Source organism: Sinocyclocheilus anshuiensis, unplaced genomic scaffold, assembly GCF_001515605.1.
Source record: "Sinocyclocheilus anshuiensis isolate Anshui unplaced genomic scaffold, SAMN03320099.WGS_v1.1 scaffold389, whole genome shotgun sequence".
Classification (NCBI taxonomy): domain Eukaryota; kingdom Metazoa; phylum Chordata; class Actinopteri; order Cypriniformes; family Cyprinidae; genus Sinocyclocheilus; species Sinocyclocheilus anshuiensis.
Genome location: NW_015536494.1, coordinates 139636 through 157055, shown reverse-complemented (window position 1 = coordinate 157055; position 17420 = coordinate 139636). Strand labels below are relative to the sequence as shown.

General features: G+C 38.1%; 3 protein-coding genes across 3 annotated transcripts in view; all 3 read left to right on the top strand.

Moving 5' to 3' along the window:
• The window catches only part of fbl (fibrillarin), an 11776-nt gene extending 7903 nt beyond the window's left edge, over positions 1–3873 (top strand). Inside the window, exons 3-9 of the mRNA XM_016482809.1 lie at positions 419–556; positions 674–768; positions 856–1026; positions 1571–1703; positions 1946–2058; positions 2156–2301; positions 3175–3873. Of these exons, the coding sequence (XP_016338295.1) occupies positions 419–556; positions 674–768; positions 856–1026; positions 1571–1703; positions 1946–2058; positions 2156–2301; positions 3175–3199 (821 nt within the window). The 3' untranslated portion in view covers positions 3200–3873. The remainder of the gene's footprint in view (positions 1–418; positions 557–673; positions 769–855; positions 1027–1570; positions 1704–1945; positions 2059–2155; positions 2302–3174) is intronic.
• On the top strand, positions 3272–9163 carry alkbh8 (alkB homolog 8, tRNA methyltransferase). The gene is made up of 11 exons (XM_016483671.1): positions 3272–3306; positions 4569–4683; positions 5150–5384; positions 5478–5606; positions 5772–5867; positions 6323–6427; positions 6505–6575; positions 6849–6958; positions 7627–7778; positions 8423–8679; positions 8770–9163. Exons 1-11 carry the CDS (start codon positions 3272–3274, stop codon positions 8929–8931), a joined length of 1467 nt encoding a protein of 488 aa, XP_016339157.1. The 3' UTR covers positions 8932–9163.
• A 3913-nt stretch (positions 9164–13076) lies between these two features.
• dyrk1b (dual-specificity tyrosine-(Y)-phosphorylation regulated kinase 1B) overlaps positions 13077–17420 on the top strand; it is a 48570-nt gene continuing 44226 nt past the window's right edge. Inside the window, exon 1 of the mRNA XM_016482789.1 lies at positions 13077–13811. The gene's annotated coding sequence lies outside the window, so the exon portion shown is untranslated. The remainder of the gene's footprint in view (positions 13812–17420) is intronic.

Below are 17420 nucleotides of genomic sequence, written 5' to 3'. Positions count from 1 at the left end.
GAAGGGGGTCTGAATACTTTCCGTACCCACTGTATATATATATATATATATATATATAAAAATCTTATATTATTTTTTATCAATACTAAATATATCAATATTTCAGTATTCCTGTACTTTTAATAAAACCCTTTCTTCTAGTTTAGTATTGTAGGAAACTTTTTCCTCGTCGAAGCAGAAACCAGGAGACTCTTTCTTGCTACACTTTGCTTAAGATAATCATTTGTCTGATGTAATTTACCTTAAATGCTAAATACAATGTACTTCACCTTAGTTTTTCATGTGATGCTATGTCAGAACATAGGATCAGCATATTTTAAACAGATTCTTAAATTTGTAATCCCACAGTATGCCAGAAATATTGAAATTTGAATTGTGTTTCCATTCCGTTGATTTCTTTGTCTCTTGTTTGATAAAGCTGGAGGATTCCGGTCCCCTGGAGGTGATGGTGGATTCCGTGGACGAGGGGGCGGTCGTGGTACTCCTAGAGGCCGAGGAGGACGAGGAGGGTTCAGAGGGGGCATAAAGGTGACTGTAGAGCCCCATAGACATGAAGGTGGGTCATCAACGTCACAACATTCTCAAATGCAGACATAGGCTAATCAACAACATTTTGGAGTTGCTGTTGTTTCTGAGAATGTGTTAAATAACCATGTTCCATTTAAAATTCCAGGAGTTTTTATCTGCCGTGGTAAAGAGGACGCCCTGGTCACAAAGAACATGGTGGTTGGAGATTCTGTGTATGGAGAGAAGAGAATAAGTGTTGAGGTGAGCTTATAGAATGTCTTTAATTCTCAAGTAGTTATAGAAAGCATTGCATTCATTACATGTTCGTTTTTTTTTTTCTGATGCAAGGAAGGGGAAACGAAAATTGAGTACAGAGCATGGAATCCTTTCCGGTCGAAGCTGGCCGCAGCCATTTTAGGTGGTGTTGACCAGATCCACATCAAGCCAGGAGCGAAGGTCATGTACTTAGGAGCCGCATCAGGAACTACTGTATCCCATGTTTCTGACATTGTTGGACCGGTATGTGTCTTTTTTCTTTACAATTGTTAAAGTCCAAGATGCACAGAGCATCAAATATAAAACATTGAAACATTAAAGTGTGTATTTTCTGCATAATACTGTGTATTGTAATAATTTAGGTGTCTAAATATAAAGCTGGGATGGTATTTTTACATAGGAAAAAAAGTTTAAACCCATTAGAGCTCAAAAAGTAGAATCACTTTACAATTATTCTAATAGCAAAACAGCTAAACAGGCAGTGATGTAGAAGCAGGTGTTGATCATCTTCTGCGGAGGTGGGGTTTAGCCACACTATTACATCATAAAGTGGCACATTCCACAACCTGTCATTCTGGCAAATTGGCTTCAATGTAAGGTGTTTTTTAGACTAACGAGAAAGTTCTGAAACTTACAGGATGTTTTTATAGTACAATGACCTCTTAAATGTCAAAAGATCAAGGGAATTTTGATTTCTCAGTTCATGACCCCTTTAATATTAATTTAAGTTTAATTTCTGGAAGCATCGTTTGAACATTTCTGATTTTCTTTCATTTTCTCCTCATAGGAGGGGTTGGTGTACGCTGTCGAGTTCTCCCACAGATCAGGCAGAGACTTGCTGAATGTGGCGAAAAAGAGAACCAACATTATTCCGATCATTGAAGATGCACGGCACCCGCACAAATACCGCATGCTTGTTGGTAAGTTCCTGTGATGTGAATAGGGTTGCAAAAAGGTGGAAAATTTCCAGTAAATTTCGGAAATATTCCAGAAATTTTGGAAACTTTCCAGGATTTTTAGGAATATTCCAGGGTTTTTTGGAAAGTTTCTGGAAATTTCCCGCAAATTTTCCACCCCTTTGCAACCCTAGATGTGAACATTCGAAAGATAACGAATGCACATTATCAGGTAGTTTAATAAAACACTGCCCTGTTTTTTTAAGGTATGGTGGATGTTATCTTTGCTGATGTTGCTCAACCTGACCAAACAAGAATCGTCGCCCTCAATGCACACAATTTCCTGAAGAATGGAGGACATTTTGTTATTTCCATCAAGGTAAAATAAGTATAATGCTGCAATGTCGACATTGCTCATGTTTTTGCTGCAAGTATTTATCAGTCTTCACTTGTTAACTTTGTCTTTTCTTCCTCAGGCTAACTGCATTGATTCAACAGCTGCTCCAGAGGCAGTGTTTGCATCAGAGGTTAAGAAGATGAGCGCTGAAAACATGAAACCTCAGGAGCAGCTGACACTGGAGCCATATGAGAGAGATCACGCAGTTGTTGTGGGAATCTACAGGTGAGTCTTGATGCATAAACTTAGAACTATGCAGGAACTTTCTTACTATAAGAAATAGGGCTGGGTTTTGACACAAATTTCACTATTCAATTCGATTCTCATTCACAAGCTTGAGATTCGATTCCCGATTTGATTCAATGATATTTAGCAAAATGCCCCTCTCTACAGTTTATTTTTCTATCTGACTAATAAGTTTATGGTCACTGAATATGCTTTTCTGAGGTAAATGTGACGTCACGTGGCATTGTTTATAAGCCGTTATATTGATCTCTTTGCGCGGCTGAAACACTGATTGAGGATTGAACCTGGGGATACGGATTGTAAAGTTGTACTCTTTCTTTTAACTTACCTTCAGATGTTTAGGCATGTTTATTTTGTGCTGAAACTGGTATTAATGTGGAGAAGATGATCAGTTCACGTGCGCCTCACGCTGCCGCGTCTGTTGAACTGAGGAGCTACAGCGATCTGTCACTCCACATTAAACAGCGCCAAAATGGCATTAATTGTTTGAATACTGCAATACAATGGACAGAATGTGAAATCGGAGACTTTGTTTCATATTAAAAGTACCAAAACACAATGCTTAATGCGATATATTGGATGGGAAGTGCCCTTCAACGTTCTGTCCATTAACTGAAAACAGGCTAGACTAATCGATTCTTGGGATTTAAGAATCGATATCATTCCATAAAAATGAGAATGATTAATATCGAGAAATCAATATTTTTTACCCAGCCCTAATAAGAAAGCATGTTTGCACATAATGTGGCCCCTGGTTTGTGCAGGTTTGTATTTAGGCCTGAATAGTTTTGGTCTGAAATGTTTCTTTTATTGTTTGTTAAAAAAATCTAATATGTTTTTTTTTTTTTGCAGACCACCTCCCAAGCAAAAGAAGTGAGGTTTCTCTGTGGAAATTTTCGTCACTGGTCACATCCTCCTTTACGCCTGAAATATCTGCTTCTGCCACTAGATGGACCCACATTTTGCAGAAGACAAAAGACTGATGTAACAGCCATTTTCTGTGTCCACCAGGTTGGGAGTGTATCCCTTTGTACCTGATTGGCACAGGCAGCATATTCTTTATGGAGAGTAACTCGAGTCCTGTTTTTTCCTTTGTATGATCATCCTCTGTCTTGTAATATACTGTACTGAGAGATTAATTTTGTGTTTTGCTTGTAGAAATGACTGGAAGCTAGATGTGTTATGTTAACTAAATCAACAGTTTTCCAAAGCATACGTTTGTTATTGTTTCTTTTGAATATTTTTAGTAAAAAAAATTAATCCAATGTCACATTGTTTCCAGTCTATCTGGATTTTGTTTGTACCTCTAAATCACAGTTTTCAAGAAGCTTCTTGTTGTGATGCTGTTTCAGAAGTATTAATATAAACCCATATCACCAACTCTAAAAAAGGCTTTTGTTCAGCTAGTCTAAGCTTGTTTGCTGTTTTTTTCTGGTTTTCTCTCAGCCTGGCCATCTCACAAGTGCCCAAACCCCCCTTATGAAACAAGTAGATACTCAAGCAAACTAGTTTATGATGCGTTAAACTTTTTTTTTTCTTACAAGGCACTGTGTGAGGCATGTCTTTGTTAGAGAAATTGTTAGTAATCTGAATTAAAGGTTCAGATGCTTCATTGTCCAGAAGTTCTGTGATCGTAAAAATTCATACAAATCTTCATAAAAAAGATCATAAAAATTCAATAAGTTTGTTCAGTTCATTGTAAAAATTCAAATTCAATAAGTTTATTCAGTTCGTTTGCTTAAAAATTAAGGTTGAAATTATATAGGAGGTTGATCATCATAATCTCGAGCAGAATATAAGATTAATTCTAATGCACATCAATGTTGCCAGTTTCTGCCCAAATGCAAAATCAAGCTATATCTGCACCTCCGTCGATCAAAGGCCTTAAATAATTGTCCACACACTGATAATGCTGCATTTAGATTTAAAAAGACCTGTGAAAGTGGTATATATGGTTTGATGTAGCCATTGTAATCTCTGTCAACATTTAGTAATTGGAAACGTCACTGTGGTTATTACTATAAGGTCAAAATCCCCAAATTATGTATCACGTCTTGCAACGTAAAAACATTAATTTTCTGTCACGTAATTTTTAAAAGATATGTGTTTATTATGTGTAGAAATCGTGGCCGCAGAATGGAAGCAATAAAACTTACATTTCAGAAAAACAACAGTATGCTACGCTTCTAGGAACCAATTATGTAGATATTGCGTGAGGGGATCAAATATGCGGTTGCACAATGGAGAGCAGCAAGTATCAGAAGAACTAAAGGGGAGAAAAAACTGCTTCGAAGGCAGATTAAAGCCAGTCACACATTATTGAAACACGACGGCATAAGCACAGTGTCACATTCCACAAAGGTACTTACGAAGCTTCTTTTGACGAAGTGTCAGTAGAATATGAATCGACCAAATTACACAGTCGAGTTTAAATAGCCCAGTAGTACTGCTGTTAGTTTCATTATGTTTGTGTCTGAATACGTTTTTTTACAGTGTATAAGCTACTGCTAAATCTACAGACTTTATTTTAAATTAATGCACTTAAATTGATGCTAAACAATTATGAAAGATATAAATGATTTGTGGCTTTCCCAGTCAAAACCATAGATATTTATACATCTCTACGGTCAAGACACCATCAGTTATTATTGTGAATTAATAATGGATAAAAGTTATTAGTCTAAGTTGTGTGTTTCTGCATATTTCATGCAGTAACACGAGTGTTGATGAAGTTTGTCAAATGGTGAAATATGCAGTTCATTGCTTTGCATAAATGGCTCATAAAAGCAGTCAGTAATGTGTATGTTCATGAATGTCTGTTATGTAGCATCTGGTGGTCTCTAATGGAGGTTTGGGGAATGGAGTGAGCCGAGAGTCGCTGCTGCAGGTTCTTAAAGAGGGAGGTACTGTTGAGTCTCTCCTCACCCCTCCAGTGAAACCATATGCATTTGTAACATATTCTTCAACTGAGGCAGGCCAGAATACATATACACTCCTCAATGGACGAGCGCTGCAGTGTCACGATCAAAGTGTGACACTTCATTTGAGTTATGTTGAGAAAGGTGTGTCACTTGACTGACTCATATTTATAATCATATTCAATGAGCCTTAAAACGAAGTGTTTCTAATGGATCTTGTCTTTGATTAACTGTCAGTGGACAGTGACGGGAGTGTATCCTGTGCTTTGCCTCCTGGTCTGTCAGTGTTGGAGGATTTTGTGTGTCCAGAGGAGCTGCAGCTGCTACAGGCTGCTGATTGGACGGCACATACTGATGAAGTCACGGGTAAGAGATACTTGACAGCCTCAGTTAGAATTATTGCAAATCAGCAAAAAAAAAAAAAAAATCCATCACATTGTTTAATTAATGTATAGCAGAGTTATGAAGGCAAACCTATTAAGATATTTATTAGTAGTAGTAATAATAATAATGTTTATTTTTGTATTGCAGTGCAGAAAGCTTTAAAACACAGAAGAGTGAAGCATTATGGGTATGAGTTTCGGTACGATAATAATAACGTAGATAAAGACAAGCCCTTACCAGGTGGTAAGTATTAAAATTGTTTTTTGTTTTTTTTTTGCATCACATTTTTTTGTGATGATGATATGTATGTATATGTGTTTCAAAATCTTTTTAAAGAAGTCCTTAATACCCAATTATTATCTAAATACAGTAACATAATAAAATAACGTGTAAAACAACTGTTTTCTATTTTAATGTTTTAATATGTAATTTATTCCTGTAATGGCTGAATTTTTGTCTTTTTTTTTTTGTATTATCAGTGTTGAAGACTGTTGAGCTGCTTAATATTTTAGTGGAAAATATGAATATTTTCAAAAGACAAATTGCTATCTAATATAACACCCAGATTTTTGACTGTAGAGGAAGTAACCGTACATCCGTCTAGTTGCAAATTGTAATCCACGAGATTCTGTGTCCTGTCTTTTGGTAAGTATTATAATCTAATTCATCTAAAATTGAATAGACACCTGTCATTTCAGGCCTGCCGGTGGAATGTGATGCTCTGCTACAAAGGTGTTTGGCTGATGGCCACATAAGTGTCCTTCCAGACCAGCTCACTGTAAACCAATACCAAAGTGGACAAGGTAGTGGCTCATGTATTTGTGCAGCTGAGGGGAGATTTATGTCTGCTTATAGGACTAAATGTTATTGTCTGTTACAGGGATTCCCCCTCATACAGACACACACTCTGCATTTGAGGACACCATCCTTTCCTTGAGTCTCGGAGCAAAGGTACGAATAAATGAAGCACTGAAATGCCAGTAATTATGGATTATAAGGATATGTTTATTTTTGGGAATATGTTTACGTTTTTCATACATTAGTATTATTAGTGGGGCAGGGCGTTCTGTTACACCAGGCCTGTTTGTAGCCTTATTGATTGGTTATGGTACAGCAACATTATTGATTATCTGATTTTCAATTGTCGAAACAAAGATGGAGATGGAAAATGAACCTCATGATTTTCTTACATGGATAAATAATCATCTTGCTATTTTCCTATAGACAGTAATGGACTTTAAACATCCTGATGGACGTTCTGTCGCTGTGGTGGTGCTGCCAGAGCGAAGTCTGCTGGTGATGAAAGGAGAGGGCTGTTATCAGTGGACTCACGGGTGAGAAACAGGACTTTTTTTTTTTTTGTACATATTCACTAAATACAATATGTGACCCTGGACCACAAAACCAGTCTGAAGTCGCTGGGGTATGTTTGTAGCAATAGCCAAAAATACATTGTATGGGTCAAAATTATTGATTTTTCAATATTGATTTTTAGGATATTAAGGAAAGATCATGTTCCATGAAGATATTTTGTAAATTTCCTACTATAAATATATTAAAACTTAATTTTTGATTAGTAATATGCATTGCTAAGAACTTCATTTGGACAACTTTAAAGGTGATTTTCTCAGTATTTAGATTTTTTTGCACCCTCAGATACAGATATTCAAATAGTTGTATCTCGGCCAAATATTGTCCTGTCAAATCATACATCAATGGAAAGCTTATTTATTCAGCTTTCAGATCATGTATAAATCTCAATTTCACAAAATTGACCCTTATGACTGGTTTTGTGGTCCAGGGTCACATATATGTCCAAATATATGCAGACAACCAAACACTAAACATCTATATGTTCTTTAGATTTATGCTTGATTTTGTTTCATCATTATAAATATTATTTAATGAATATTATCATTCAATATGCACAAAGTATATTATATTATATCATAAATCCTTTGTTCTAGGGAGATTAACATGTTTTGTGTATGTTTCATGTCAGCATAACACCTCGGAAATGTGATGTAGTACCAGTGTTGGAGGCTGGAGGGTCAGGGGTCATGACCTCTGACTTAAGTAATCTGACCCTGAGCCGCTGTGGTACCAGGACATCTCTGACATTCCGCAAAATCAGACATGCACCCTGCAAATGTGGTGAGTGTGTGAAGTATTTGCTTACACAAGCGAATATTTTTCATTTCTAAGTACATTTAAGTACATTTCTAAGTTTCTAAGTAAGGAAGAATTTTTTTTTAAATTAGTACTTTTATTCAACAAGGGCGCATCAAACTGATCGAAAGTGACAGTAACAACATTTTAAATGTCAGAAAAAAAAATTCAATTTCAAATAATTGCTGTAATTTTTAAGAACCCTGGCAAAAATATATCACAGTTTCTACAAAAATAGTAAGCAGCACAACTGTTTTCAACATTGATGATAATAAGAATTTTTTCTTCAGCAACAAATCAGCATATTAGAATGATTTCTGAAGGATCACGTGACATTGAAGACTAAAGTAATGGATGCTGAAAATTCAGCATAAATAAATTACTTTTTAAAATATATTAAAATATTAATTGTAATCATATTTCACAATATTACTGTTTTTACTGTATTTTTGATCAAATAAATGCAGCCTTGGTGAGCATAAGTGTTTTAAAAAAAAGTCATATCAACCACAAACTTTTGAATGGTAGTACATACATATAAATCACATATATGAATGTAACAGTGCATTTTTTGTAGATTTAAAAAGGATGTACATTCATGACAAGAATCGTTTTATTTCCTGTTGTAGCCTATCCATCTGTATGTGATAGCCAGCAGCCGCCTTCTCTACCAACTGTGCCTGTTGCTGAAGGCGATGCTTGTCGTTTGGAGGCGCAGTTTGTTCATCAGGTCTATGAAGAGATTTCCTCTCACTTCAGCAGCACACGACACTCACCGTGGCCCCGGGTGCGAGATTTCCTACTGTCCCTGCCGCCTGGTAGTACTCTGGCAGACATCGGATGCGGTAATGGCAAATACCTGGGGATCAGCCCTGAAGTGATGTCTGTAAGTAATATGCCACAGCAGACTTTACCAGGAAACGACATTACTTTAACTCCTAACTAATGGAGAACTCGGATGTAACCTCTGTTGTAGGTGGGCTGTGACCGCAGTGCTAATCTGGTGCAGATCTGCATTGAGCGGGGTTATGAGGCATTCGTGTCAGGTGCTCTTTCTGTCCCCCTGCGCAGTGGCAGCTGTGATGCCTGCATTGGGCCCGTATTCATGAAAATTCTTAGTGCAAAGAGTTGCTCCTAGTTACGAAATTCTAAGAAATTTTTAGAAAAGTGGGCATTTCCCCTTAAAATCAAAGAGAAGACCCTAGAAAAAATAAAAGTTTTTTTCAGCATCCTAATCCTTAAAAGAGCTGTTGAGGTCAAAAAGTGTTAGGAGTAGGGAGGAAGACTTCTAAGAGGCTTACAAGTTTCTTTATTCTATAGCAGAGGAGAAACTAGCCAAAAGATGCAGAGGGTGAACAGTGACTTAATAAGACACTAGATTAGATCATGTAGGGATCATGTTTGTGACATCATCTTATTAGAGACACAACAACATCTATCCATCCATCCATCCATCCATCCATCTATCTATCACCCCCAGCTGCCCTAAACTAACAGTATTGGTGATTACCAAAATCATTTTTTATGTTTCTGTAATGGTTAATCCACACCAGTATATGTAAGCTCTTTAGTCACAGTAGTGTTTCTAATGCTAAAATATCATTATTGTTGAGATTTAATGGATTCGAAGATAGATCGCACAAAACTTTCATCAAAAATAAGACTTTGGGAACAAATAACAACAAGTCACACTATATATAAATTACATATAAATATATATAAATGTTCCTGTGGCTCAGTGGTAGAGCATTGCGTTAGCAGCAGTGCAAAAGGTCGTAGGTTCAATTCCCAGGGAACACACATACTGCTTAAAAAAAATAAAAAAATGTATAGCCTGAATGCACTGTAAGTCACTTTGGATAAAAGCATCTGCTAAATGCATAAATGTAAATTTAAATAAATATACACATACATATGTATACATACATTATATGAAGATTGTCTTTTCCTCACTCAGACTTGCTCTCAGATTGGTCCTGAATCACACTTAAGCTAAATTTTTAAGCTAAATTAGGAGCTCTCTGAGAAGATTCTTATAAGCTTTAAGAATACGGGCCCTAGTGTTTAGGAATAATAGTATCTCTCTGGCTTTCTTATTACCTCCCCATGACCCCCCATGAAAAATGTAAAAAATGTGATTCCTGTATTCTTCTTTCTCAAACAGTTGTGCATTTTCGATTTCCATGGTTAATGTTAAATGTATCTTAAATCCAATATAAATCACTTTGGATCAAAACATCTTCCAAATACATAAATGTACGTAAAAAATGTAGTCTGTACATAATACTGAACAAACTGCATGTGTTCTTAGGAGAGAAGACAGGCTGCTGTCAGAGAGCTGGTCCGGTTATTAAAGGTGGGAGGAAGAGCTCTGATCTATGTTTGGGCCATGGAGCAGGAATACAACAACCAGAAATCAAAATATCTGAAAGAAAGAACAACTGGAACTAGTATGGAGAGAAGCGATGAGCTTAAAACTGAAGAAAATAAGTCCAACCAACAGGAGGAGCATGATAGGAAAATAAGTACAGATGTGAAATGCATAGAGGAGCAGAATGTGACACAACCCAGAATCCACATCCATACTAACCGCACAGCTTTCCTTTCCCAAGATCTCCTGGTGCCGTGGCACTTAAAAGGTAATGCGGAGAAGAACAAGGGAGCAGCGAGTGGAAGCACGAACGGCCCCTTAGACAACACGAGTCAGGGGCCTGTATTTCACAGCTATTATCATGTCTTCCAGCAGGGAGAGCTGGAGGAGATGTGTTGTGGTGTGACAGGTGTTGAAGTGCTTAGGAGCTACCATGATCAGGGTAACTGGTGTGTGGAACTGGACAAGACACATGGTGATTCTTCAAAGAATGGTATTGCATAGGAAAAATAAATTCTAATTTATTTAATAAATGCAATTTTAAACTGTACATTTTAATGTAAGTTTGAATTTTTTCATTCATGCATGCAGTGACGGCTAATAAAACACAACCGAAGAATTGTCACTGAATATGAAATGTTTTTGTAAAGCAGTACAAAATGTTGCTTTTTATGCTTTCTGGTAAAAACCTCAACTAGTTACTCTTCTGCAATGAACAACCTCACTTCAGCTGGTTTATGCCTGAATGATTTTAACAATTAACAAATTCTACATTAATGCAATGTAAGCACCATAACTATGTGAATACATTATTATGGTACTATGTGCATGTTATTATTAGTGCCCAGGCTTAAAATGTAACGTTACTATTTACTACAGTATGCATACGGGGGGGTCTCTACAGTGCTGTTCAAAAGTTTAGGTTTGGTGAGATTTTTTTTTTTTTTTAGTTTTTGAAAGACGTCTCATGCTCACCAAGGCTGAATTTATTAAAATCAAAAATACAGTAAAACAGCAATATTGTGAAATAATCTTACAATTTAAAATAACCGTTTTCTATTCTATGTAATTTATTCCTATGATGGCAAAACTGATTTTTCAGCATCATTACTCCAGTCTTCAGTCTCACATGATCCTTTGGAAATCATTCTGATATGCTGATTTGGTCCTCAAGAAACGTTTTTTATTATTTTCAATGATGAAAACAGTTTTTCTGCTTAATATTTTTGTGTTTGAAACGGCAATCTTTTTTTTCAGGATTATTTAATGAATACAACGTTAAAAAGAACAGCATTATAAATGCCTTTAAATGCTACTTTTGATCAATTGAACGCATCCTTGCTTAATATAAGTATTAATTTCTTAAAAATTAAAATTGTCACTGATCCCAAATGTTTGAACAGTAGTGTATACTTGACCTGAAAAAGGTTGTTTTTCGTTTTCACTGCTGTTGAACTCACTGTGCTGTTTTTGTACACCACTAGATGGCGTCGGAGCGGAATGTAATGCAGAGGTAAAGGTGGCGCTGTGAACTTTCACCTTGAATTTGATGACGAACTTCCTGCATGTTTAAATTTTAGTAACCGACCAAGGTTGACTTGGTTGGCGACCCGTTTCATTTATGTCCAGTTTAAAAACATACTTTTGCGTTTAGTCTTTAACAACGGTTGGTCTCACACATGAAGACATAAAGGCCATTTCATGACAGACTTTATTTGAGTCTTAACGTCCCCACAAAAATCCTGCAGACGTGTGAATGTTAAAGCCTACAGTGCGCCTAAAAGGTTATGAACAAAGAATCCTATAAATATGTTTGGTGTGAATGTCTTGCGTGGGGGGGTTGGTCACATCTGAGACCTTGTCTTTTTATCCCATTGGCACATGACACATATCTAGACTGTTTTAAATGGTACCCTCGGGCTGAAACAATGAGGAATTCATGTAATGGTGATGAAACAGATGTATATAAAGACCTCGGGTAACTTAATCAGTTTCACATCCACTGCAAGACCCGACCCTTCTTCGATAAAGCTTTCTTGAAGAAGTACCCCATTGATGTCATTAATGACTTGAATTTGAGCACTATAAAATAACTAATAAAAACGTTTATAAAATAAAAAAAAAGTTTATCGCAAAAAAGTAATCGCTACAGAATAAAAACGTTTTGGGTTTCATGCAAGAAAAAAAGATACAATATACTCAATATGACCAAAGTAGTTGTGTAATAAGCTCGTTTGTTTAATCGGTTATGAGCTCGTGGAGCCTGTAACCGACATTTGCAGCAAAGATGTGTGTTTGTAAAGCCGTAAAAATAGTATTCAAGTTAATGGGACGAAAGGGCACTTTCCTGAGAAAATAATCATAATAATAATAGCTTAAACTGGTTCGTTGGTGTTATCCAGGTCTCCTAGCCTTACCAAGCTGGTCTGCCCAGTTTAAAATGCTCTAAACTTCGGACTGACCAGCAAACCGTCCTGTTTAAACTGTTTTAGCGGGGTAAATGTAACTTGATAACGAAACCTATGAAAACAACATTTGGAAAAACTTCCCAAGTACTTCATCAAATTATTGTCTTGTCCCAAATCGGTTGTGCTGAGATATAAATGTTGAGCTAAATTGAGATAAAAAAGTTTCCTTAGTCACAACCATGTATGGTCGCAGATTAGCTGTTAGTGAGCTGCTTCACATCTCCATTGTTCATTTGCCTTGGCTTCAAGCAACCTATCACTTTCTAGTAGCTTGATACGGGCCAAAAAGGCACTCCAGTGCTCGTTTTCTAAATTATTGTTCCCGTAAAAGCATCGTTTTCCTCCCCTACACAAGCAAATGCCGAGGCAGATCACGCTAACAGCCGCCGGGTTTGTTTAGGCGGCCATTTTGTGAACACTGCACACACTGAAGCGAGCGCGCTTTGTAGCGGGGACGCGCTTTACCGTGCAGACCCTCGCTAAGCGACGAGCAGCCGCGGAGCCGATCCGAGATTAACGGGCAGTGAGGGGGGGTCCCTGGCGAATGCACATCGCTAATTGTGGCGGTGCGACGGAGAAACCCCGGTTTTTAGTTCATCCGGTTTTCTTTCTTTTTCTTTTTTTCATTTAATCACTCTTCTTCTCAGCCCTCCACCCCCTCTCTGCTGCTGCAACACCACCGCGAGCGACCCGCTACTATACAGCCGCTGCTGGGCGATGTGATCGCGGTTAGCCTGAGCGCTAGCCGCCGAGAGCCACACACCACCACCGCTACTACCCGACTGAACGCGATTTTTGTCTGAGGGGAGACACCACATCAAGGCGGACTAACGCGTAGCACCGAGAGCCGGTTGTCACGGTTGTCATCGGACTGGCGGTTGGTCGCGCCGGGGGTTTGAAGACGCTCCTGCCGCGCTCATTTGTGCTTTTGGGGGACTGTGAAAAAGAAAGACAAATGTGCTGAAGAGGGATCGTAGAGCGACGACGAGACGATAGCGTGCGCGTTTCGTCTTTTTCGGGAGACGATCGTAGCAACCAGTCCGAAGGGGTGGCGGTTCGGGGGGAGGGGGTCGTTTTGCCGGTTTTTCGGTCCGCCCCGGTACCTGTGTGGCGGAGGTTCGGACGGTAGAGGGGAAATACTGGTAATGGCTGCTTCAGGAAGCTGGACACGAAGCTGAGGTAAGACTACAGTTGGTTTCTTAACACGTAAAACACTACTATCGTCTTTTTTATGCGAGGGTAACGTTAACTGTTAGACGGATGCTCTCATAGGGCTCAGGCTGTTCCCTCCTCATTCCTCGCAAGACACCGTGTTCCCGAAGATGCCTGATGCACAGGCCGGGGCTTTAGGCAGAGGAATGGGGCGGGAGTGGGGACATATTCGGCTTGTTACTTCATGTAAACTGGGTCAGATGCAAAAGACCACGGGCAGGTATTTAACGTTATCCTCCTGTGCCATCCAGAGAGCAGTGGCTCAGCTCATGGCAGCCAGGCTGCTTGTCCGTGGACGTGATTTGCAATGATTACATCTGTTTTGAACCATTTCGACTATTAAACAGCTTATTCTGTGAGACATATACAAAAAAAAAACAGCATCAGTCAAATCCATTGCAGGACTCGCGTTTGCAGCCATGCACCCATGAACATGTTCGATTAGGAGACCTTCAATGCATCTTTCGATTATCGTTTTTCATTACTCAGATTGATGAGTCAGGTTAGCCCATCACGTTTGTTTTAGACACCCAGTCGTCATTTAATGGTTGTTTAAGAAAGAAAGAAAATCCCAGAGCATCAGCTCGGCCACAATTACATTAATGCAAAACTGCGGTGTTGCATGGGATGCAAATCTTGTGCACAGAATGCCTGAAAGCTGTCGAAATTTGACAGATATCATATTGGTTTTCAACTTATTGGTTAACATATTTACCGTTTGACAAAACACATAACCGTGCTAGGTCATATTTTGTGAATAAAACGCGACTTTATTCCAGTGATCTCAATATATAAGGTGACGTTACAGTTTTCTTCATAATGTTCATACGTGCACGTGCGTGTTGCTTGGAGGGAGATATATGGCCAATTCTTTATTACAATCCACTTCTATAATGCATTTCAATAATGGTCTCTATTTCGCCCAGTGTGTGGATGAATCTGACTATGCCTACACCCTTCATCTCCATAGCGTTTTCTGCAAGGCTTCTGCTGTGGTGCTGAAGTAGCAGTGCCGGTTCAAAATGGACACACTTCTGCTTCTGCTCTTTTGCATGTTGCCATCTCGACAAGCCTTTATACTGCATCATTAGACGTTGTCACCTTTAGGAATGGTTTAAACATGCATATTGTCACTGTGTTAGTTAGGATTCCTGCTTTGGTCATGGATCAAGTGCCTTTTTTAGAAGAAAAATGGGTGGAATAATTTGGATTGTAGGTGAATCTTGGATTTAGGCTACTTGGAGCTACTTTAAGGTGGAAAAAAGAGATGTATAATAGGAGACTGTCTCTTTTGAGACATCTTTTTACATGCACAATACTTTTAGTTGCATTATAGGAGCCACCTGTCCCTTCAAAATAGTGTCTCTTTTATCTCCCTCTCCCAAATCATCTGAACTTTTTCAAGCTTTTTTGTGCTCTTGAGCATGAATTAATCAACCCTCTCTAGTTTTTTTGGCCCCTTTATTTATTTTTAATGTGTGACAAGCTCTGTTTTTGGATTTATTTTGGTGTCCGTGGCAGAGTGACACAGGGCTGTGAATAGTCCAACTAACTTCATTGTACGAAATCTTGCAATGATTGTAAAGTAGTGTGGAGTTATTTTAAAGAGGGCTTTTTTTTTGCTGAAAAGCATTTGTTAAAACTCAATTCATTTAAAGAGATAGCCAGTGGCTTTACATGTTATATTAGGTATTTTGTGAGATCTTACAAGGCTTATTCTCTAACTTTTTAACTTTAGAAGTACAGCATCAGGCCTCAAAGGCGAGTATTACCATGTTTCCTCAAATGAACACAATATACAGTACTTTGTATAACAGAAACAATTTTCAGATGTGTATTCTGCGAGAACTTCCTATTGAGTGGTAGACAGGATTGCAGTTGCCATTAATGTCACATCTCTCATTTCTCATCGCTGACATAAACTAAACTGGGATGGACACAAGCTTGTTAGTCTTTTCGGAGACCATCTGAGGCAGTATTCCCCATTCATCTCGCAACATACTTCTACATTTTATAGCTCTGGGAGGAGAGGACACACACTTAAAAGTACACAGTTTACATAAACTTCTTTGATTAACAACATATTAAGCTACATTTAGGCCCTTTTCTTTGGTTTTGTTGTTTTTTTTGTTTTTATTACCTATAGCCCACCTCTCTATCAGTATTTCAGTCCATCTGTCCCAGTGTGACTTCGTCCTTACTCTATCAGGACAAATCCCTTCACTCATCAGATGGCATATAGCGTAACGCATCGATTTGGATGTGGCTCCTAACAAGCTTTTCCTCTAAATCATGGCTTGCGTGTGGGGTCAACATGTGGCTTTGTGGATGAAAACTGTATATACTGAAGTATGTTCTCCATTGAGATTGTCAAGGATCACAAATTGTATTGCAAGGTCTGCACATCTTGAAATTTTAGAGTACAAACTTGCTCCTCCTGCTGGGCGATATGTCAAAAATATCTTATTGATAATCGCCTTTAAAAATATCGCGATATCCGATAATATATTTATCATGTATGACTAAAATCATGCAGGGATTAAAAACGAATTCTGAGCAAAAACGTTAAGGTTTTTTTTTCTGGTAGCCTCTAACCTACTAGTTCGGAGGTCTCTGTTGGCCCGTTTTTAACTAAATAAAAATAACTGCTTTATTTATTTAAACTCAGAACGCATGCAAGTTGAGCGGCAAGCTGAGATATATAATGTCTTCAGCCGTTTGCAACAAAACTTTATAGTTTTGTTGCAAATGAATTATGAATTTATAGTGTTATATCTCAGCTTAAAGGTGCAATAGGTGATTGTCTTCAGAAACATTTTTTATGCTGTTTGAACGTCTCTTCACATCAAGATAGCAATCATTAAGTTAAGTGGTCTAAATGTATTTATCTGTATTTATATATTCTGTGGAAGGCGTAGGACCAAGAAATGTTCGTCCAATCAAAACGTTCAGTCCGAGCGTTTTAATTGGCTTATCTACCTGCCTATCAGCATATGTATTTGCATACCTCTGCGCACCCTGTTCGCGCAGACAGGATACGACATCAGCGCGTTCACGCACGCTGTGCAGACAGAGCGAGAATGGCAGACAAACATCAACAACTAGGGTTGGGTACCGAAACCCGGTGCCAATATGGTACCTATGTAACCGGTATGTACTAGAACAGAATCAGAACGCAAATTTCGGTGCCTCATTTCGGTGCCACTTAAATTCCTGAGCGATCGATTGAAATATTTGTCCTGGTTCTCCAAAATGGACGTAAGAAGCACGGGTGTCGCTAGGCCATTTTTAGCGGGGCTATAGCGATTAGCTCCATAAACTGTACACAAATTCGTGATCGCCTCAGAGTCAGTCCCCTTTAAATTTCATATGAAAAAGTCTAGTGGTGAAAGAGTTTAGATCCATTCTTTCCTACAAATTATAAAACTAAATTTGGAGTAACTTGTGTTTGACAGACAACGAGCTCTGGTTCATATCACGATAGATGACTTTAAGAACTCAAAACATCATTCCAGTGAAACTAAACAAAAATGACTCATTCTGAATCCTTTATTTCTAGTGTCAGAAAGCACAAAT